This window comes from Procambarus clarkii, chromosome 61 (assembly GCF_040958095.1).
Source record: "Procambarus clarkii isolate CNS0578487 chromosome 61, FALCON_Pclarkii_2.0, whole genome shotgun sequence".
Taxonomy (NCBI): domain Eukaryota; kingdom Metazoa; phylum Arthropoda; class Malacostraca; order Decapoda; family Cambaridae; genus Procambarus; species Procambarus clarkii.
In genome coordinates, this window is record NC_091210.1 from 26153913 (window position 1) to 26176909 (window position 22997).

The window sequence follows — 22997 nt, forward strand, 5'->3', positions numbered from 1 at the left end:
GTGTGTGTGTATTTGTGTGTGTGTGTTCTCACCTTGTTGTGTTTGCGGGGGTTGAGCTCTGGCTCTTTGGTCCCGCCTCTCAACTGTCAATCAACAGGTGTACAGATTTCTGAGCCTATCGGGCTCTGTCATATCTACACTTGAAACTGTGTATGGAGTCAGCCTCCACCACATCACTTCCTAATGCATTCCATTTGTCAACCACTCTGACCCTAAAAAAGTTCTTTCTAATATCTCTGTGGCTCATTTGGGCACTCAGTTTCCACCTGTGTCCCCTTGTGCGTGTTCCCCTTGTGTTAAATAGACTGTCTTTATCTACCCTATCAATCCCCTTCAGAATCTTGAATGTGGTGATCATGTCCCCCCTAACTCTTCTGTCTTCCAGCGAAGTGAGGTTTAATTCCCGTAGTCTCTCCTCGTAGCTCATACCACTCAGCTCGGGTACTAGTCTGGTGGCAAACCTTTGAACCTTTTCCAGTTTAGTCTTATCCTTGACTAGATATGGACTCCATGCTGGGGCTGCATACTCCAGGATTGGCCTGACATATGTGGTATACAAAGTTCTGAATGATTCTTTACACAAGTTTCTGAATGCCGTTCGTATGTTGGCCAGCCTGGCATATGCCGCTGATGTTATTCGCTTGATATGTGCTGCAGGAGACAGGTCTGGCGTGATATCAACCCCCAAGTCTTTTTCCTTCTCTGACTCCTGAAGAATTTCCTCTCCCAGATGATACCTTGTATCTGGCCTCCTGCTCCCTACACCTATCTTCATTACATTACATTTGGTTGGGTTAAACTCTAACAACCATTTGTTCGACCATTCCTTCAGCTTGTCTAGGTCTTCTTGAAGCCTCAAACAGTCCTATTCTGTTTTAATCCTTCTCATAATTTTAGCATCGTCCGCAAACATTGAGAGAAATGAATCGATACCCTCCGGGAGATCATTTACATATGTCAGAAACAAGATAGGACCGAGTACAGAGCCCTGTGGGACTCCACTGGTGACTTCACGCCAATCGGAGGTCTCACCCCTCACCGTAACTCTCTGCTTCCTACTGCTTAGATACTCCCTTATCCACTGGAGCACCTTACCAGCTACACCTGCCTGTCTCTCCAGCTTATGTACCAGCCTCTTATGCGGTACTGTGTCAAAGGCTTTCCGACAATCCAAGAAAATGCAGTCCGCCCAGCCCTCTCTTTCTTGCTAAATCTGTGTCACCTGATCGTAGAATTCTATCAAGCCTGTAAGGCAAGATTTACCCTCCCTGAATCCATGCTGGCGATTTGTCACGAAGTCCCTTCTCTCCAGATGTGTTACCAGGTTTTTTCTCATGATCTTCTCCATCACCTTGCATGGTATACAAGTCAAGGACACTGGCCTGTAGTTCAGTGCCTCTTGTCTGTCGCCCTTTATGTATATTGGGACCACATTCGCCGTCTTCCATATTTCTGGTAGGTCTCCCGTCTCTAGTGACTTACTATACACTGTGGAGAGTGGCAAGCAAAGTGCCTCTGCACACTCTTTCAGTACCCATGGTGAGATCCCACCTGGACCAACAGCCTTTCTATCTCCAGATCCAGCAGGTGTCTCTTGACCTCCTCTCTCGTAATTTCGAACTCCTCCAAGGCCGCCTGGTTTACCTCCCTTTCTCCTAGCACAGTGACCTCACCCTATTCTATTGTGAAGACCTCCTGGAACCTCTTGTTGAGTTCCTCACACACCTCTCTGTCATTCTCTGTATACCTGTCCTCGCCTGTTCTAAGTTTCAATACCTGTTCTTTCACTGTTGTTTTCCTTCTGATGTGACTGTGGAGTAGCTTTGGTGTGGTCTTGGCTTTGTTTGCTATATCATTTTCAAAATTTTTCTCTGCTTCTCTTCTCACCCTGACGTACTCATTCCTGGTTCTCTGGTATCTCTCTCTGCTTTCTGGTGTTCTGTTATTCCGGAAGTTCCTCCACGCCTTTTTGTTCAGTTTCTTCGCTTCCATACATGCCCTATTATACCATGGATTCTTCTGTTGCTTCTCGGATTCTTCCCTTTGGGCCGGGATGAACCTGTTTACTGCCTCCTGACACTTTTGGGTAACATAGTCCATCATACCCTGTACAGACTTGTCTCTGAGGTCTGTGTCCCAAGGTATTTCACTTAGGAAACTTCTCATCTGTTCATAATTCCCCTTTCGGTATGCCAGCCTTTTGATTCCTAGTTCTTTTTGGGGGGAGATAAGTCCTAGCTCTACCAGGTACTCAAAGTTCAATACACTGTGGTCACTCATTCCCATGGGCGCTTCCATCTTAACTTCCCTTATATCCCATTCATTTAGGGTAAGTATCAAATCAAGCATTGCTGGTTCATCTTCTCCTCTCATTCTTGTTGGTTCTTTGGTGTGCTGGCTTAGAAAGTTTCTTGTTGCCACGTCCAGCAGCTTAGCTCTCCATGTTTCTGGTCCTCCATGCGGGTCTCTGTTCTTCCAATCTATCTTCCCATGGTTGAAGTCTCCCATAATTAGTAGTCCAGATCCATTCCTGCTAGCAACAGAAGCTGCTCTTTCTATTATGTTAATGGTGGCCATGTTGTTTCTATCATATTCCTGTCTAGGTCTTCTGTCATTTGGTGGTGGATTATATATGACTGCGACTATAATTTTTTTCCCTCCATTTGTTACAGTACCTGCTATGTAGTCACTGAAACCTTCACAGCCCTGAATATTCATCTCCTCAAAATCCCAGCCTTTTCTTACCAGCAGAGCTACACCACCCCCACCTCTTCCTTCCCTCTCTTTCCTCATAACATAATAGTCCTGTGGGAACACTGCATTTGTTATCGTTTTCGTGATCTTTGTTTCTGTGAGGGCTATTATGTCTGGGTTTTCCTCTAGTACCAGTTCTCCACGCTCATTTGCTTTATTTGTAATTCCATCTATGTTAGTGTACATCGCTTTGAGGCTCACTTTCTTCTGTCCCTTCTCAAATCGCCTCCTTGGTGAGTGTTCTGCTGGTGGGGGAGGCTGTTCCATGGGTGTGAGGACCTGTGAGGTGGATAACAGGGTCTCAGAGGATACTGGGATGAGGGGCGGGGGATCCAGTGAAGGGGGAGGGACAGGGAGGGTATGGGGTGAAAGGGGAGGGAGGACGGGAAGGAAAGGGGGCGAGGGAGGACTCGGGAGGAGGGGAGGGGTAGAAGGGTGGGGATTGGGTGTGGGGGGAGGGAGATTTGGCTGAACATTTGAGTGGGGGCAGGGAGGGTTTGGGGTAGGGGGGTTTTCTATTCAGAGGAGGGAGGCGGGGTTGTCCTCCCTTCTGGTGTTACTGGGTAGCTGGTTGTGGGTTCCCCCCTCGCCTCTGGGGGTGTTGTGTTGGGAGCTGTGACTTCCTGGTTTTCCCCTCTCGCCCTGCGCCTCTTCCTTGCTTCTGCCGCCACGGCTCTCTCCTCCCTTGTCATGTCTCTCTGGAGGAATACATTTTTTAATTTTCCCACGTTTTTCAGGGAGCTCTTCCTTGATAGGATCTTCTCCTTTGTGTTCTCGTTTGCAAACACTATCTTTATCATTCGGTCTCGGTCTTTGTTGTACCGACCTAGCCTGAAAACCTTCTCAATGCTATGCTCAGCCCCTTCCATGTCTAGTGCCTTTAGTACTTCATTCACTGCTGCTTTGTCCTTGTCACTCCACTCTGTCCTATTAGATCCTTCCTGCTCCTTAATACCCACAGCAACCACTGATCTGTTCCTTTCCAGCAGTTGGCTAGTGGAGCGTGCCGCCTCCTGCGAGGTGGCTGCTTTCATGGCCACCTCCATCACTGCAGTCATTACTTCAGTTATTTTTTTTTTAGTATTTCTGCAAATGTTGCTTTTATTGTGGCATTCTCATCCAGAAAACTACTACCTCCTTCTCCCTGGGTGGTTTTCTGATTCTCAGCCTCGATACCATTCTCTTTGAGGGCTCTAATCTCCTCCTTTGCTGCTGTCAGCTCTCTTTTCAGGTTGCTTATTTCGTTCTTCATTTCCTGCATCATTTCTTGCATCTCACTCTTGATGTCCTCCAGAAACTGGGCAAACATTTCCTTCATCTCGTCACCTTGGCTCTTTCCTGTTCCCCTGGGACCTCTGGCTGTCATGCTTGACTCTGTTGGGATGGGGGAGGGAGAGAGAGAGAGAGAGAGAGGAAGAGAGAGAGAAAGAGAGAGAGAGAAAGGGAGTGATAAAGGGAGAGATAAATGGGTGGGTGGGGGGGATCCGACCCTTCCACTGAATTGAGAAGAAAGTAGAAGGGGAGGGGGGGAGGAGATAGAGAGAGAGGCGGGAGGGAGAGAGAGGAGAGGGAGAGAGCGGGTGAGGGAGAGAGCGGGTGAGGGAGAGAGCGGGTGAGGGAGAGAGTGGGTGAGGGAGAGAGTGGGTGAGGGAGAGAGGGGGGGGAGGTGTGTGTGTGTGTGTGTGTGTGGGCAGAAAGGGAGGGGGAAGGAAAGAGAGGGAGGGAGAGGGGGAGGGAGGGAGGGAGAGGGAGAGGGAGAGGGAGAGGGAGAGAGAGAGAGAGAGAGAGAGAGAGAGAGAGAGAGAGAGAGAGAGAGAGAGAGAGAGAGAGAGAGAGAGAGAGCAGGAGAGAGAGAGCAGGAGAGAGAGCAGGAGAGAGAGAGCAGGAGAGAGATAGTGGGAGGGGGAGAGAGGGAGAGTGGGGAGGGGAAGAGTGTGTGTATGGGCTATGCGGGGGACTGGGGGGGGGGGGCGGAGATGGCGATTAAGTCAGGTCAGGTCCGATGGTGGGGTCAAGAGGGGGGGGATAGTAAGGTCCTATCCCAGGTGTTAATGCCTTTTCCCCTGACTGGACAATTGTGTGTGTGTGTGTGTGTGTGTCTGTTTTAGCGTGTGCACACTTGTGTGCGTATATACGTACATGGGCGGGCGTGCTTGTATGTGTCAAGATACCCCTTATGCGTTACCTCTGCCTAAATGAGCCACTCTGAGATTTTTAAATATATATGATATCCTGAACGAGAATTTGATAATCTTTTACCTCAATCTGTACACCTGATTAATTGACCAGAGAGGGGTACATACCAGTCTGCCTCCCGCTCACACAACCAGATGAGTAATCGATGTATGATGACGATGGTTATCCGTCGTTGTCTCCCACTAGGTGATTCACTAAGTGCTGGTAGATTGATGAGGTCGGTTCTTCTCTGTCTACACAAAGCTCTGGAGTCAGTCACTGTATCGTTATGTGACAGTTCACTAATTCACTGTACCACTGATCACAGTCACCACTCAACAGCCCAATCAGGTAGTTCCACGGTGGGTCGTCCCACCCGGTCAGGTCACACACTTACATGCACGGGTGATGCCCTAGCTTCACTTTTGGTTCTTCGCCAAATCTTCGCACTATCGCTAGCGATATGACTATGCTATGTTGCACCCTGCTAGCTACACACTGCGAGAGGCCAAATACTATGATCTAGCCTCTATACTCCTTCAATGTCCCGAGAAATTGACGAATTTCCACGGACCTCACTAATCGCGTGTGTCTCCTACCTTCTCCGCGCGTGTGAAGAAAGAGAAGGATGTGTGTGTGTGGGTGTGTGTGTGTGTGTGTGTGTGTGTGTGTGTGTGTGTGTGTGTGTGTGTGTGTGTGTGTGTGTGTGTGTGTGTGTGTGTGTGTGTGTTCTGTTACTTCTGCCTGTTTCTCCAGCTTATGCATCATCCTTTTATGGGGTACTGTGTCAAAGGTTTTCCGACAGTCCAAAAAAATGCAGTCCACCCATCCTTCTCTTTCTTGCTTAATCTTTGTCACCTGAATGTAGAATTCTATTAAGCCTGTAAGGCAAGATTTACCCTCACTGAACCCATGTTGATTGGTTGTCACGAAGTTGTTTCTCTCCAGATGTGTTACTAGGTTTTTTCTCACAATCTGCTCCATCACCTTGCATGGTATAGAAGTTAAGGACACTGGGCCGTAGTTCAGTGCCTCTTGTCTGTCACCCTTTTTGTATATTGGGACTACATTAGCAGTCTTCCATATTTCTGTAGGTCTCCCGTTTCCAGTGATCTACTATACACTATGGAGAGTGGCAAGCAAAGTGCTCCTGTACACTCTTTCAATACCCATGGTGAGATTCCATCCCCCCCCCCCCAACAGCTTTTCTCACGTCCAGCTCCAATAGGTGCTTCTTGACCTCATCTCTTGTAATTTCGAACCTTTTCAAGGTCGCCTGGTATGCTGCCACCTCTCCAAGCACCGTGACTTCCCCCTGTTCTGTTGTAAAGCCCTTGTAGGGGTTTACAACAGAAGTTGCCCTTTTTGTAGCCCTTGCAGCCCTCCTGGAACCTTTTGTTGAGTTCTTCGCACACGTCTCAAGTTTCATCACTTGTTCCTTCACTGTGGTCGTCCTCCTGATGTGGCTGTAGTAGCATTGGTTCGGTCTTGGCTTTATTAGCTATATCTTTTTCATACCTTTTCTCAGCTCCTCTTCTCACACTAACATACTCGTTCCTGGTTCTCTGGTATCTCTCTCTACTTTCTGGTGTTCTGTTACTGCGGAAAATCCTCTGTGCCCTTTTTTTCAGCTCCTTTCGTTTTCATACATTCCCTATTAAACTACGGATGTGTGTGTGTGTGTGTGTGTGTGTGTGTGTGTGTGTGTGTGTGTGTGTGTGTGTGTGTGTGTGTGTGTGTGTGTGTGTGTGTGTGTGTGTGAGAGAGTTTGTGTGTTTGTGTGTGTGTTTGTGTGTACTCACCTATTTGTACTCACCTATTTGTGCTTGCGGGGGTTGAACTCTGGCTCTTGGGTCCCGCCTCTCAACCGTCAATCAACAGATTTACAGATTCCTAGGCCTAATGGGTTCTGTCATATCTACACTTGAAACTGTGTATGGAGTCAGTCTCCAACACTTCACTTCCTAGTCCGTTCCATTTATTAACTACTCTGACACTGAAAAAAATCTTTATAACGTCTCTGTCGCTCATTTGGGTACTAAATTTCCACCTGTGTCCCCGTGTTCGTGTCCCACCCGTGCTGAAGAGTGTGTCTTTGTCCACCCTGTCAATTTCCCTGAAAATTTTGTAGGTGGTTTTCATTTCTCCACTTACTCTTCTGTTTTCCAGGGACGTGAGGTTCAACTTCTTTACCCTTTCCTCGTAGCTCTTTCCTCTCAGTTCCGGGACGAGCCTGGTGACATACCACTCAATCTTCTCTAACTTTGTCTTGTGTTTATCTAGGTATGGACTCCAGGTTGGAGCTGCATATTCCAGGATTGGTCTGACATAAGTGGTATTCAGGGTCCTGAACGATTCCTTACACAAGTTTCTAAAGGCAGTTCTTATGTTAGCCAACCTAGCATATGCCGCTGATGATATTCTTTTGATGTGGGCTTCTGGGGACGGGTTCGGTCTGATATCAACCCCCGGATCTTTTTCTCTATCTCTCTATTTGACTCTCGCAGGATTTCACCTCCCAGATGGTACCTTGTGTTCAGCCTCCTGCTCCCTTCGCCTAATTTCATTACTACTTTCCTAAGTTGAACTTTAGCAGCCATTTTCTAAACCATTCCTTCAGTTTGTCCAGGTCATCCTGTTGTCTCTGTTTATCTTCATCTGTCTTGATTCTTCCCATAATTTTTGCATCATCAGCAAACATTAAGAGGAATGAGTTTATACCCTCCAACAGATCGTTTGCATATATTAGAAATAGGATGAGTGCAAATATTGAGCCCTGTGGGACTTCGCTGGTGACATCCCGCCAATCTGATGTCTCCTTCCTCACAGTTACTCGTTGTTTCCTGTTGCTTAAGTACTTCCTTATCCACCGGAGCACCTTCCCTTTTACTCCTGTTAAAAAAGTTCAAACTTTTTTAACAGCCTTTGATGGGGTACTGTATCAAAGGCTTTCTGGCAGTCCAGGAAAATGCAGTCTGCAGTGTGTGTGTGTGTGTGTGTGTGTGTGTGTGTGTGTGTGTGTGTGTGTGTGTGTGTGTGTGTGTGTGTGTGTGTGTGTGTGTGTGTGTGTGTGTGTGTGTGTGTGTGTGTGTGTGTGCGTGTGTGCGTGTGTGCGTGCGTGTGTGTATGTGTGTATGTGTTTGTATGTTGTACTCACCTAGTACTCACCTAGTTGTGTTTGCGGGGGTTGAGCTCTGGCTCTTTGGTTCCGCCTCTCAAGCGTCAATCAACAGATGTACAGATTCCTGAGCCTATTGGGCTCTACCATATCTACACTTGAAACTGTGTATGGAGTCAGCCTCCCCCACATCACTTCCTAATGCATTCCATTTGTCAACCACTCTGACACTAAACAAGTTCTTTCTAATATCTCTGTGGCTCATTTGGGCACTCAGTTTCCACCTGTGTCCCCTTGTGCGTGTGCCCCTTGTGTTAAATAGCCTGTCTTTATCTACGCTATCAATTCCCTTCAGAATCTTGAATGTGGTGATCATGTCCCCCTAACTCTTCTGTCTTCCAGCGAAGTGAGGTTTAATTCCCGTAGTCTCTCCTCATAGCTCATACCTCTCAGCTCGGGTACTAGTCTGGTGGCAAACCTTTGAACCTTTTCCAGTGTAGTCTTATCTTTGACTAGATATGGACTCCATACTTGGGCTGCATACTCCAGGATTGGCCTGACATATGTGGTATACAAAGTTCTGAATGATTCTTTACACAAGTTTCTGAATGCCGTTCGTATGTTGGCCAGCCTGGTATATGCCGCTGATGTTATCCTCTAGATAACTGCAGGAGACAGGTCTGGCGTGATATCAACCCCCAAGTCTTTATCTTTCTCTGACTCCTGAAAAATTTCCACTCCCAGATGATACCTTGTATCTGGCCTCCTGCTCCCTACACCTATCTTCATTACATTACATTTGGTTGGGTTAAACTCTAACAACCATTTGTTCGACCATTCCTCCAGCTTGTCTAGATCTTCTTGAAGCCTCAAACAGTCCTCTTCTGTTTTAATCCTTCTCATAATTTAACATCGTCTCAAACATTCAGAGAAATGAATAGATACCCTCCGGGAGATCATTTACATTTATCAGAAACAAGATAGGACCGAGTACAGAGCCCTGTGGGACTCCACTGGTGACTTCACGCCAATCGGAGGTCTCACCCCTCACCGTAACTCTCTGCTTCCTATTGCTTAGATACTCCCTTATCCACTGGAGCACCTTTCCAGCTACACCTGCCTGTCTCTCCACCTTATTTACCAGCCTCTTATGTGGTACTGTGTCAAAGGCTTTCCGACAATCCAAGAAAATGCAGTCCGCCCAGCCCTCTCTTTCTTGCTTAATCTTTGTCACCTGATCGTACAATTCTATCAAGCCTGTAAGGCAAGATTTACCCTCCCTGAACCCATGTTTACCCTCCCTGATACCCTCCGGGAGATCATTTACATTTATCAGAAACAAGATAGGACCGAGTACAGAGCCCTGTGGGACTCCACTGGTGACTTCACGCCAATCGGAGGTCTCACCCCTCACCGTAACTCTCTGCTTCCTATTGCTTAGATACTCCCTTATCCACTGGAGCACCTTTCCAGCTACACCTGCCTGTCTCTCCACCTTATTTACCAACCTCTTATGTGGTTCTGTGTCAAAGGCTTTCCGACAATCGAAGAAAATGCAGTCCGCCCAGCCCTCTCTTTCTTGCTTAATCTTTGTCACCTGTACAATTCTATCAAGCCTGTAAGGCAAGATTTACCCTCCCTGAACCCATGTTTACCCTCCCTGATACCCTCCGGGAGATCATTTACATTTATCAGAAACAAGATAGGACCGAGTACAGAGCCCTGTGGGACTCCACTGGTGACTTCACGCCAATCGGAGGTCTCACCCCTCACCGTAACTCTCTGCTTCCTATTGCTTAGATACTCCCTTATCCACTGGAGCACCTTTCCAGCTACACCTGCCTGTCTCTGCACCTTATGTACCAGCCTCATATGTGGTACTGTGTCAAAGGCTTTCCGACAAACCAAGAAAATGCAGTCCGCCCAGCCCTCTCTTTCTTGCTTCATCTTTGTCACCTGATCGTAGAATTCTATCAAGCCTGTAAGGCAAGATTTACCCTCCCTGAACCCATGTTGGCAATTTGTCACGAAGTCCCTTCTCTCCAGATGTGTTACCAGGTTTTTTCTCACGATCTTCTCCATCACCTTGCATGGTATACAAGTCAAGACACTGGCCTGTAGTTCAGTGCCTCTTGCCTGTCGCCCATTTTGTATATTGGGACCACATTCGCCATCTTCCATATTTCTGGTAGGTCTCCCGTCTCCAGTGACTTACTTCCTTGCTTGCCACTATGGAGAGTGGCAAGCAAGTGCCTCTCCACACTCTTTCAGTACCCATGGTGAGATTCCATCTGGACCAACAGCCTTTCTAACATTCAGATCCAGCAGGTGTCTCTTGACCTCCTCTCTCGTAATTTCGAACTCTTCCAAGGCCGCCTGGTTTACCTCCCTTTCTCCTAGCACAGTGACCTCACCTTGTTCTATTGTGAAGACCTCCTGGAACCTCTTGTTGAGTTCTTCACACACCTCTCTGTCATTCTCTGTATACCTGTCCTCGCCTGTTCTAAGTTTCAATACCGGTTCTTTCATTGTTGTTTTCCTTCTGATGTGACTGTGGAGTAGCTTTGGTTCGGTCTTGGCTTTGTTTGCTATATCATTTTCCAAACTTTTCACTGCTTCTCTTCTCACCCTGACGTACTCATTCCTGGTTCTCTGGTATCTCTCTCTGCTTTCTGGTGTTCTGTTATTCCGGAAGTTCTTCCACTCCCTTTTGTTCAGTTTCTTCGCTTCCATACATGCCCTATTATACCATGGATTCTTCTGTTGCTTCTCGGATTTTTCCCTTTGGGCCGGGATGAACCTGTTTACTGCTTCTTGACACTTTTGGGTAACATAGTCCATCATACCCTGTACAGACTTATCTCTGAGGTCTGTGTCCCAAGGTATTTCACTTAGGAAACTTCTCATCTGTTCATAATTCCCCTTTCGGTATGCCAGCCTTTTGATTCCTAGTTCTTTTTTGGGGGAGATAATTCCTAGCTCTACCAGGTACTCAAAGTTCAATACACTGTGGTCACTCATTCCCAAGGGCGCTTCCATCTTAACTTCCCTTATCTCCCACTCATTTAGGGTAAATATCAAATCAAGCATTGCTGGTTCATCTTCTCTCTATCTTGTTGGTTCTTTGATGTGCTGGCTTAGAAAGTTTCTTGTTGCCACGTCCAGCAGCTTAGCTCTCCATGTTTCTGGTCCTACATGCGGGTCTCTGTTCTCCCAATCTATCTACCCATGGTTGAAGTCTTCCATAATTAGTAGTCCAGATCCATTCCTGCTTGCAACAGAAGCTGCTCTTTCTATTATGTTAATAGTGGTGAGGTTGTTTCTATCATATTCCTGTCTAGGTCTTCTGTCATTTGGTGGTGGATTATATATGATTACGACTATAATTTTTTCCCTCCATTTGTTATGGTACCTGCTATGTAGTCACTGAAACCTTCACAGCCCTGAATAACCATTTCCTCAAAATCCCAGCCTTTTCTAACCCGTAGAGCTACACCACCCCCACCTCTTCCTTCCCTCTCTTTCCTCATAACATAATAGTCCTGTGGGAACACTGCGTTTGTTAACATTTTTGTTAGCATTGTTTCTGTGAGGGCTATTATGTCTGGGTTTTCCTCTAGTACCCATTCTTCAAGCTCATTTGCTTTATTTGTAATTCCATCTATGTTAGTGTAAATTGCTTTGAAGCTCACTTTCTTCTGTTCCTTCTCAAATCGCCTCCTTGGTGAGTGTTCTGCTGGTGGGGGAAGCTGTTCCACGGGTGTGAGGATCTGTGAGGTGGATAACAGGGTCTTAGAGGATACTGGGATGAGGGGCAGGGGATCCAGTGAAGGGAGAGGGACAGGGAGGGTATAAGGTGAAAGGGGAGGGAGGACAGGAAGGAAAGGGGGGGAGGGAGGACTTGGCAGGAGGGGAGGGGTAGAATGGTGAGGATTGGATGTGGGGGGAGGGAGATTTGGCTGAACATTCGAGTGGGGGCAGGGAGGGTTTGGGGTAGGGTGATTTTCTATGCAGAGGAGGGTGGCGGAGTTGTCCTCCCCTCTGGTGTTACTGGGTAGCTGGTTGTGGGTTCCCCCCTCGCCTCTGGGAGTGTTGTGTTCGGAGCTGTGACTTCCTGGTTTTCCCCTCTCGCCCTGCGCCTCTTCCTTGCTTCTGCCGCCACGGCTCTCTCCTCCCTTGTGTGTGTGTGTGTGTGTGCTTGTGGGTGTATTAGGCTAGGTTACGATGGATGGGTTTGGCGAGGTAGAGTACAATAAGCAATGATATAATTTGATACAAGACCTCATTGCATATCCTGCAATGTTAAAAATGCCACTACTCTTATGACCCCTTGGTGATAATACTAGTTTAATCTAAGCCTTCATTGAGCGCTCCTGTGATCTCACACGCCACTGACGTAACACCATCATTGGTTGGTGCATACACCTTGGTCCTAGGGTGAAAAGCCACACAAGATTTGTATTGTATTATGATGCTGTTGTAGGTCGAGTGCGTACGTCCCTTCTGTACAACCAACCAAAACCTGTAGAGTGCTTGTATTTTGACCAGGAGATCACCCTGTACGCTTCCTTGACTTTGTAGAGGGGGCTCAGTGTCACACATTAAGGGGGTGCGGCCCCAACATTGGCCTCGTTGTCACGTACACACACCCAATGGAGCCACTGTGACTCTCCACTCTCTCCTTATTTTGGCATGACCTCCTCAATCCCCCCTTTCTTCGAATTATAATTTTGTACCACCCTGTCCACAGCTGTGGTTCTTTCTCTCTCTTTCTTTTCTATTTTCTGAGAAGCCTCACTTGGACAAGGGCAAACACTGGCAAATTATATACATTTACATAGAGAGTGAACATGTACAACATACATACAAGATACAATAATGTGACTCCAATACTCTATGCTATTATAATCGGGTTGCATCCAATCTTATCATGACTCTGTCAGCTGCTTATATCAAGTGCTAACCCAACTACTGGCTTGCCACTTATGCTACCATCCTCACCAAGTGGGTTAAATCTAGTAATACTATATGGCACTATCAGCCCTACAATATATATAAATAAATATACACAAGGAATCCAGCCAATGGCTGCGTCAACACACACATCAGTATAAATATTCGTTGATTCAAAAATATCCAATCACTCACCTCCGGGTCTTCCACAGCTCTTCCGGCTGCTACACCATGAAGTTTTCCTTAAACAGCAATGGTGCTTCACCACTAGTACCACAGAAGCACGTGACATTTCTCTTCACTGTTTCTCCTCAAACACCTCTAGGTCCTATTCCTTACTGTGGGGTACTCTTCCTTAGAGTACACTGTTCCTTCATCTGCCTTGGAGTTTCATCCACTAACTCCCTCCACTGGACTCAAAGCTCTCTCGGCAGCTCCTTTCCCCTGACAAACCTGCATCCCATGGACACGCCATAAAGATGTTTCTCTTCAAACATATAACTAAAATAAACTACACATAACAAATGTCTCCACTCGACATCCCTCTCATTCCCGCCTGCCATGAGGTGACTCCCCCATGCCCAGGCAAGTCCATTCTCTGTCTTCCCTGGGAGCGCTCCACCTTCTGGGTGGTCCACAAGCAACCGGCAGGAGAGGACGTGCCACTCGTCTCTCCAGCTGGCTCCCTCATCTCTATTCTCTTATTTAGGCTTTCTGCCTTAATAAAATATGCCTAATATTTCAATAGACACTTTCTACTGTCGCCAGGCACACAACCAACTATAGGCAATCACCGTTAACTGGTTAAAATGAGCTTACCACAGAATTTGGTCTGCTCGCGGCGCTCACTGACTAAGCGGTCGCCACCAGGGCACTCTCAGACGCCTACTAAACCTCTGTAGAGACTGCTCCACACTCTCCCTGCAATCCACGACTTGAACTGACACGTCCACAGACTTATTCCTCAATCGAGACGTTTGTCCACTTCCTTCTTCTTGAAGGTATATCAAACAGGGGTTCTTTTTCAGCAGGGGCTCGATGGAGTGCGACCTCCCCCTCACGATTTTTTCAGCTCAAGTGAGGTCAAGACCTTCAGAAAGCGAGCCTCACGCCTCCAGCAAACTCTCTACATCTCTTGTTAAGTCATTTATTTGTATTCTTATTCACTGCCCATACTTTTAATCTACTTGTCAAATTCAATCGAGTGTCTACTATATACACTTCCAGGTTTATATTCCTATGACCCCTTAGTTAGGTCAGGTCTGACAGAATAACTCTCAGGGGTAGACTCGTTTCTCAGGCAGTCCGAGATCACAACAATTGTTACTTAATAAGCAATTATATTGATAGGGGAAGAGTGAATGTTTAGTATGATCAGTATAGTCTAGTATGATCACTCCCATAGATCACACACACTATAGTCTAGTATGATCACTCCCATAGATCATACTATAGTCTAGTGTGATCACTCCCATAAATCACACTATAGTCTAGTTTGATCACTCCCATAGATCACACATTATAGTCTAGTATGATTACTCCCATAGATAACAATATAGTCTATTGTGATCACTCCCATACATCACACAATATAGTCTAGTGTGATCATTCCCATAGATCACTTTATATGTGGGAACCGACCTGTGAGATTTATATTTATTTAATTTATATGAATTTATATTTACGTTAATTTATATACTTCGATAGCAATTTGTATAATGATAAGTGGACTGTATTTCTGCAATAATCTCTTAATCTCACAAATCGATCCTCTACACATTAGGGGGGGTTATTAAATTAATATATATGCAGCCAATCAAACTACAGTAACTACATACATTGAAAAGGTTCCTTATCTTATAGTACAGCAGGTTAGTCCACCAGGTATAACTAGGGTGTAGACACCAAATTATCCTCTTTGAGGTAGCTTCTATCACCCAGTAACTGGTGCACATAATCTTGCATCCTCGTCTTGACCTGTCAAAAGTGCGCTAGCTGTGAAGCCAGAATCCTATATATGACAAGCTATATCAGAGAAAACACTATACAGTACATGGAACATTAAAGACCTGGCTTAATTACCTTTAGTTTGAGGCTTCCACGTGATCTCTAACCGGGTCACCCTATATCCTGACATTAATGGCCATAAATGAATGATAAACGGGTTTCGGATAGACACTTAACTTGAATTTGTAGACAGCGTGTTGACAATGGTACACCTTTGGGTTCCATAACACTACGTCCAAGTAAATTTAACAGGAGCCGAATTTGCTCCCGTGTGAGCCTCTGGTCTCAGTATAAACAATCGCTGCCCTCCTTCCTCCCTGACGCCTGGCTTACTTTGTCCAGATGACGGAAAGTGATAGAAGGGTCACATTTACTCTACTTTAATATTGATAATTAAATTAATTTATATAAGATGTTTTTATGATGGTAAAGTCCAAAGACTAATGTATTTAAGAACAATTCCCAGCAGAATAGCTGGTGAATTATAATAGTATGTGGTGATGATATCCCGTTTTCTATAGACGGTAATTCCACTACAAGTTACGTTTTCTATGGGTAACTTGTTTATACAACACAGCTATTATCTGTATGATATATTAAATGGTGTCGGATTTTCCGACATAATTCCCCAGGGGCTGCTCATGGGTCGAAGTCCTATTTAGAACAGACGAACACCGATACTCCTCCTTCGAATTATTAGATTAATTTGATGTTAGTAGTTAGTAATCACACATTTGTGTGTCTGTTCGTACAGGACGGATGTCCCGTACTAGAGTTGCAGGGGTTAGAAGTCTAATGCGATTTCATTTCCCTGTTAACTCTTGAAAGGCTAATATTCAAGCCTAATTACTTATTATTTAACCCAGAAGACTGAATGTGATCAAGTACTACAGTCAAGTATGATTCAGGGACTGCAGTGAGATCAGTGACATCAGATATAACTTGAAGTTTCTTCAGGTAACTGGTCACTGATATATAAACACTGAGGCCCATGGAATACATCTTGATTAAATAATAAATGTATCAAATCAGTCATCAGATTTATTGGGGTTTAATTTAGTTAATTGATTCAGAAGATTGAATAGCTCATCATTAAAGTAAAGTATGGTTCTGAGACTGCAGTGGGTTCAGTGACATTGGTCGCAGTGACTTGTAGCTGTTTTAGGCTACTGTTCACTGATTTGCCACTGAGGCCTCATGAACTCATCTTCAGCTTCAAATGATGATACTAACATCAACCTCTGTTGGTATAGTCAACTGTAATCTCCTTAGTATAATGCTACTGGAGAAATATAATCAGCTGACAAATTTAGATTTCTACTGGTATTGTTTATCTGCAGGCATAGGTCTCCTCAGGCTTGATACTGGGCCTGAGAGTAATTTACCTCCTGCAGAGTTTAACATGGTTATACCCTGATATTTAGTAGGGCTACCGATGAATCGATGACAATAGTCTGTCCCAACAAGGAGACCGAAGTCGGTGAGGTGATCAGACTTAATATTATCTGCCAATTTTATTCCTCTATTTCTCAGGAATTTGGCTGTTGCTCTCAGACCTTGAACTTGTAGGTCTACTGGTATTTTGTCCACCACAATGGCTTGTACTCGACAGACGTACCTGCCTAAGCGTACTGATGGTTGTACCACCTGGTAGACTTGAGGTCCTGCATCTGTTACAAACCCTGAGATGTTGAATGACATCTGGGCTACAGGCCTTAATTGTAATTCATCTGCCAGCTTTTTAGTAATATATGTTCTCTGGGATCCTTGGTCAAACAACCCACGGGTATGGACCTTGGCCCTCTTATTCAGGATGGTAATTTGGGCAGTAGGCAAAGTCGTATTACCTTTAGACTTTGCCGAATGGACACTCTTTGTTGGTTGCACCTTGCAGTACTGTACTGAGGTGGGAATGCTATCTTCCACCTTGGGGTTTGGAGACGTTGTTTTGGTGTCTCTGCATAATGCTGCATGGTGCTGACCTTTGTTACACCTATTACAGGTGTGTAATTGGGTCTCACAGTCGTTGATGTTATGTTTCCTGAGGCACCTCGTGCAATGTTGCAAATCTTTGAGTCGCTCAACACGGGCGTCACTATCAGGAAAATTAGGGCAGTGGTACATTGAATGTTTCTCATTGCAGAACAAACATGTTCCATAGCTTCCAGTACCCTTTGGTGTCACGTTCTTGGGTGACACAGTAACTATAGGCTTGGAGGGTCCAACTGCATATACGCCCACACTGCCACTGTTCCACTTTGGTGTTGAATTATATTGTCTAGATTGATTTGGAGTACCTTTGGTACTCTGTGGTTTACTATTATTGGTTTCTGAGGGTTTACTTGGTGGTTTTAATTTGTCATGTGTTCGTAATTGATGAACTACTGACTTTAAACCTTCAGATATTTCATTCATGGATAAGATGCTTTTATTGTAATGAGCACTCATTTGTCTCAATATGTCCCTAGGTATTTTCTCCTGGACAATTATTTTCAAGACCCACTCAGCCCCGTTTGTATCTGCTGTCAGGCTGAGGGCATTGATCAATGATTCTACCTCCAGCTTGAAGACTTGGAGTGAATCAGCTGAAGCCTCCGGTGGGGGTAAATGCAACAGCTCATGAACTAAATGTGATGTTCTTACTTCTGGATCAGCATAATTATCCTTGAGGAGTTTTACTGCCAGATCATAGCCGTCATTAGTTAATCTCAGATGGGATACTACTGTTTTAGCCTCACCTGATAATTGGCCTTGCAAATAAGAGAATTTACTACTCTTTGGTAAAGATTGTTTTGAGTCTACAAGGTCAACGAATTTGTTCCAAAATTCGTCCCAATCTTCCTCATCTTTTCCTGAGAAAGTGGGTAAATTAATTGGAGGGAGTCGAGCTTCTGCTTGACTCGTATTAGATGCAACTGTTGTTGTTGTTGCTGTTGCCTTGTTCTGGGCAATTAATTTGACATAAGGCTGTAATGTGGCCTGAGTCTGATCTTCATAATTCGCAAGATCAACCATAATGTCGTCTATTTCTGTTTCTGATAAATTAGTGTTGGCAAGTTCAGCCACATATGTTGCTATTTGACATTTGATTTGCTCAAATTTACCTGCAGCTGCTTGATAATAGCTTTCCAGGTCAGCATAATCAACTGGTGATTGTTGTGACAAATCTTCACATTTCTTGATCTGTCTTGTTAAGTGGCCTTTAAGACCTGCAAGGGTTCTTTTCATTCTCCCTGCATTATCCATACTGGCTCGTTGGTGAAGCCTTGTGGGACTTGTACTTGGGCTGCTCATAATACTGAACAAACTCTAATGATAGCCTAGGGTAAATTCTGCACTCACTAGGCTGTAATCCTACCTCTACTAGAGGTTAGCACTTAAAATTAATACACATTATATATATACAATCATACACACTAATGATTTGAGTGATAAACCAGTGTCACTGGAAGTACCTTTAGGTTAGCTCTTCTATATCACCCTAGGATGGTAGAGACACTAATTAATCACTCAAAGGTGTAATGATCATAAGTAAATTATTATATATACACAACTCAACTCGAGTTGATAAAAATTACACCCAAAATAGGGTCTGGACCTTTCATTAATGGTGTTAGGTTGTTCAATATAGTACAACTGACTATTGTAATAATGGGACTAGGATGAACAATAATAGTTCAACTAGTCATATCCTACCCTGTTGTGGGTTGGCAATTAGTAAATATTATACTGTGATCACTAGTGCAATATATATTAAATAATTCTCTATTTTGGAGAAATAATATACACAATTATTGATAACAGCCTCTTAATTAGTCTCTATGAAACTTCTAATATTATCTAGAAGTATTAAATATTATTAGTGACCTCGCGAAATAAAGTCCACAAAATTCGTAGATAATCTCTCGCGAAATGTAACACCACGAAATCCGTGAACAATCTCGCGAAGACACAGTCACTAATTTGGCTGGATTCTATATTAGCGCTGTCATTTCACGAAATAACACGCCACCAAATATCTGTGGGTGTGCATGAAACCGCTGACGAAGCTGAACTGGGCTGAGGGAGGCTCCTGAGCTCCCTCGAGGCTACGCTGCCGTCTTGACTGCTGGCTTTGTTTAAATAACACTGCACTAGTATATTTAATGAATCCACTGGTTAACTGGTTCATCCGGTACTAAGATGACCAAATGTGGGTTCAAAGGATCAAATAATCCGTCATCCGGTTCGAAGATGACCAAATAATGTGGGAACCGACCTGTGAGATTTATATTTATTTAATTTATATGAATTTATATTTACGTTAATTTATATACTTCGATAGCAATTTGTATAATGATAAGTGGACTGTATTTCTGCAATAATCTCTTAATCTCACAAATCGATCCTCTACACATTAGGGGGGGTTATTAAATTAATATATATGCAGCCAATCAAACTACAGTAACTACATACATTGAAAAGGTTCCTTATCTTATAGTACAGCAGGTTAGTCCACCAGGTATAACTAGGGTGTAGACACCAAATTATCCTCTTTGAGGTAGCTTCTATCACCCAGTAACTGGTGCACATAATCTTGCATCCTCGTCTTGACCTGTCAAAAGTGCGCTAGCTGTGAAGCCAGAATCCTATATATGACAAGCTATATCAGAGAAAACACTATACAGTACATGGAACATTAAAGACCTGGCTTAATTACCTTTAGTTTGAGGCTTCCACGTGATCTCTAACCGGGTCACCCTATATCCTGACATTAATGGCCATAAATGAATGATAAACGGGTTTCGGATAGACACTTAACTTGAATTTGTAGACAGCGTGTTGACAATGGTACACCTTTGGGTTCCATAACACTACGTCCAAGTAAATTTAACAGGAGCCGAATTTGCTCCCGTGTGAGCCTCTGGTCTCAGTATAAACAATCGCTGCCCTCCTTCCTCCCTGACGCCTGGCTTACTTTGTCCAGATGACGGAAAGTGATAGAAGGGTCACATTTACTCTACTTTAATATTGATAATTAAATTAATTTATATAAGATGTTTTTATGATGGTAAAGTCCAAAGACTAATGTATTTAAGAACAATTCCCAGCAGAATAGCTGGTGAATTATAATAGTATGTGGTGATGATATCCCGTTTTCTATAGACGGTAATTCCACTACAAGTTACGTTTTCTATGGGTAACTTGTTTATACAACACAGCTATTATCTGTATGATATATTAAATGGTGTCGGATTTTCCGACATTATAGTCTAATATGATCACTCCCATAGATAACACTATAGTCTAGTGTGATCACTCCCATACATCACACAATATAGTCTAGTGTGATCACTCCCATAGATAACACTATAGTCTAGTGTGATCACTCCCATAGATAACACTATTGTCTAGTGTGATCACTCCCCTACAACACACAATATAGTCTAGTGTGATCACTCCCATAGATCACATTATAGTCTAGTGTGATCACTCTCATAGATCACACACTATTACCTAGTGTGATCACTCCCATAGATCACACACTATTACCTAGTGTGATCACTCCCATATCTCACACTATAGTCTAGTGTGATCACTCCCATAGATCACACACTATTACCTAGTGTGATCACTCCCATAGATCACACTGTAGCTTAATGTGATCACTCCCATAGATCACACTATAGTCTAGTGTGATCACTCAGGGCCTTTATCTGAGCATGGATGATGTAGTACCCACCTGAAGGAGGAGGACAAAGGAGGGCGGGAGATCGACGAGGCTGAATGTAATAGAGCACTCCTGGGAGTCGAAGGGGTAACGCTGCAGGAGGAACTGGCAGGTGAAGGCTACCGTGTACATCTGCCGCAGCTCCAGCGTGTTCTCCGAGCCCAGGTAGATATCGTCTGCGTGACCAATCAGAACAACGCATCACATAATGACAAGTCTCATCAAAATAAATTATTCTCACAATGCCCAATCAGCAGGGAAAGTCTTACCTTCGAGAAGTCTTGTGTGATCATCAGGGAGCGGACTTGCCTCCCGCTGCACCACCAAGGACTCGGACCTGAGCGTCAGGTCCGCCAGACTCCGGGCCCCGTCCTCCACCTGCACCACCGGCACCCATATAACTTTGTGATCCTGCACTTTGTTAGAATTAGCATCTTCTCTTAAGTTTATCATTGTCAGTCTTCCATCTCGCCAGAACATCCTGAGGATGATGTCCAACACCATCTTGAAGCTCAGAATGTCTATTTCCCTTATGGAAGTGATTTCGACGAAGATTTCAATAGGAACTGGCTCATTTTTCTTCTTCGGGGGCGGCATCTCCACGGAGTAGCCATTGGGGACTTGTACCATGTTACAGTTGAGTTCATCACTCATGTCCGGGCAGTCGGCGACCAGATCGCATCTCTTGGTCTTCCCGATGCACGTGCCGTCGCTACAGGTATATTCTCCCTCGCCACAAGCAGTTATCAACATATCCATCTAGGAGTACACAACAATATATTCAGTGATCAATTAGTGAGTTTATCAATGCATGCATAAAATTGTGATAAACTTTACAGTTATTACTCTTACCTCACTATGCATGCACTTGTCGCCTGTTACAGTCCACTTGTGAATACCGACAGGATATTCATTTGGTACCATGATCTGCATGCTGCCTGAGAGGTTCCTGTGGCCTCGACTTCTCAGCTTCCAGGTCATGATGTCGGTGTCCCAAGAAATGACCGTATAAAACGACCCCGAAAACTGCGGTTTATTATTTTTATAATCTCTCAGAAAAAGTATTTTGTCGAGGATGGAGTTTGCACATAGGCCGCGTACCCTGAAGATGGGCGTGGATGTGAAGTTACATATGGGACACATCACGGTGTGGCAAGGTGTGGCATACCAGTCGTACGACGGCGTGATGCTGTCCACACTTGCACACACCTGTCCCAATTTTACTTTATCATAACCTTTGATCAGTTTGTTCCAGGTTAAGGGCTGATTATAGGTCAATGTCAGCCACTTACCAGATTCCAGGTCCCCCTTAAAACCGAGCCAGAATAGCGTTCCAAAGTCGTTAGTACACAGGGCATTAAATTTATTGAATTCGTTGAATATTTCTGTGTTTTCATCGTTACTATTGGGAACGATTATTGATCCTTTCAGTCTCGAGCAAACTGTGTATGAGGACTGAAAATTCATTCTTTCTGGTATTATAACTCGACTACTGGAATCTTTGTGGCAGAGTGAGTTAAGCTGCGCCTCAGAGACCTCTACAGAACCCCTCACCTTAAAGAGAGACATATTCATGTTGAAATAGATGATTGGACTAAAAGTGGTGTTTAGCTGCTGACACCTGACAAAGGCTCTGAGGCTAGAGGAAGGAAGTGCATGAGAAAATACTAAGAGATGTGCCAGGTCTCCATGAACGCTCTGACGAATGTCAAAGCTGTCCACAAAGAAATCCAGGTCTTGGGCTACCACCAGTCGCCCGCCACCAGCAATCTGTAGTGTGCTTGAGTCCTCCACCTCCAGCGCTCCCTCCTTGAACTGTAAACACAATATTCACTATAATTATCTAACACTTGGAACTCGAAACATTTATTCTCACGAGCTAAATTAACAAGACACGTATTGCTGAGCTTCAAGACACATAATTTCGAAGAAGGATGGCCTCATAAGCACTCACTATATCGTCGTAGAGGAACCAATACTTGCGGCTGGGGAGATCCAGTGCGAGGCAGAAATGGATCCACGTGAAGAGCACCACCGGGACTGGTACCTCCATAAAGAGTCGGTACTTGCAGCAACCAATCTCCACCTTCTGATCCACCCAGTTCACGGCTGTCTCAGTAAGAGAATTATCATGTTAAGATCCCCGCAGTAAAGATTGTCATGAATAACAACCAACATAGTTCACATATCCCCAACTCACATGTCGCACTTTGTGACCCAACAACACCCAGTTGCACCACACATTCTCCCAGGACAAGCACGACTACACACATCCCTTCC

At 44.7% G+C, this 22997-nt stretch overlaps 1 protein-coding gene across 3 annotated transcripts in view; it reads right to left on the reverse strand.

The window, feature by feature from the left end:
* The window catches only part of LOC123750759 (uncharacterized), a 184151-nt gene that overhangs the window by 149765 nt on the left and 11389 nt on the right, over positions 1-22997 (reverse strand). For all 3 annotated transcript variants that reach the window (XM_069307763.1, XM_069307761.1, XM_069307762.1), the window contains exons 3-6: positions 22672-22826; positions 21570-22532; positions 20987-21476; positions 20730-20893 (exon numbers count right to left, since the gene is read on the reverse strand). In XM_069307763.1, coding sequence (XP_069163864.1) covers positions 20730-20893; positions 20987-21476; positions 21570-22532; positions 22672-22770 — 1716 coding nt within the window. In that variant the 5' untranslated portion in view covers positions 22771-22826. The remainder of the gene's footprint in view (positions 1-20729; positions 20894-20986; positions 21477-21569; positions 22533-22671; positions 22827-22997) is intronic.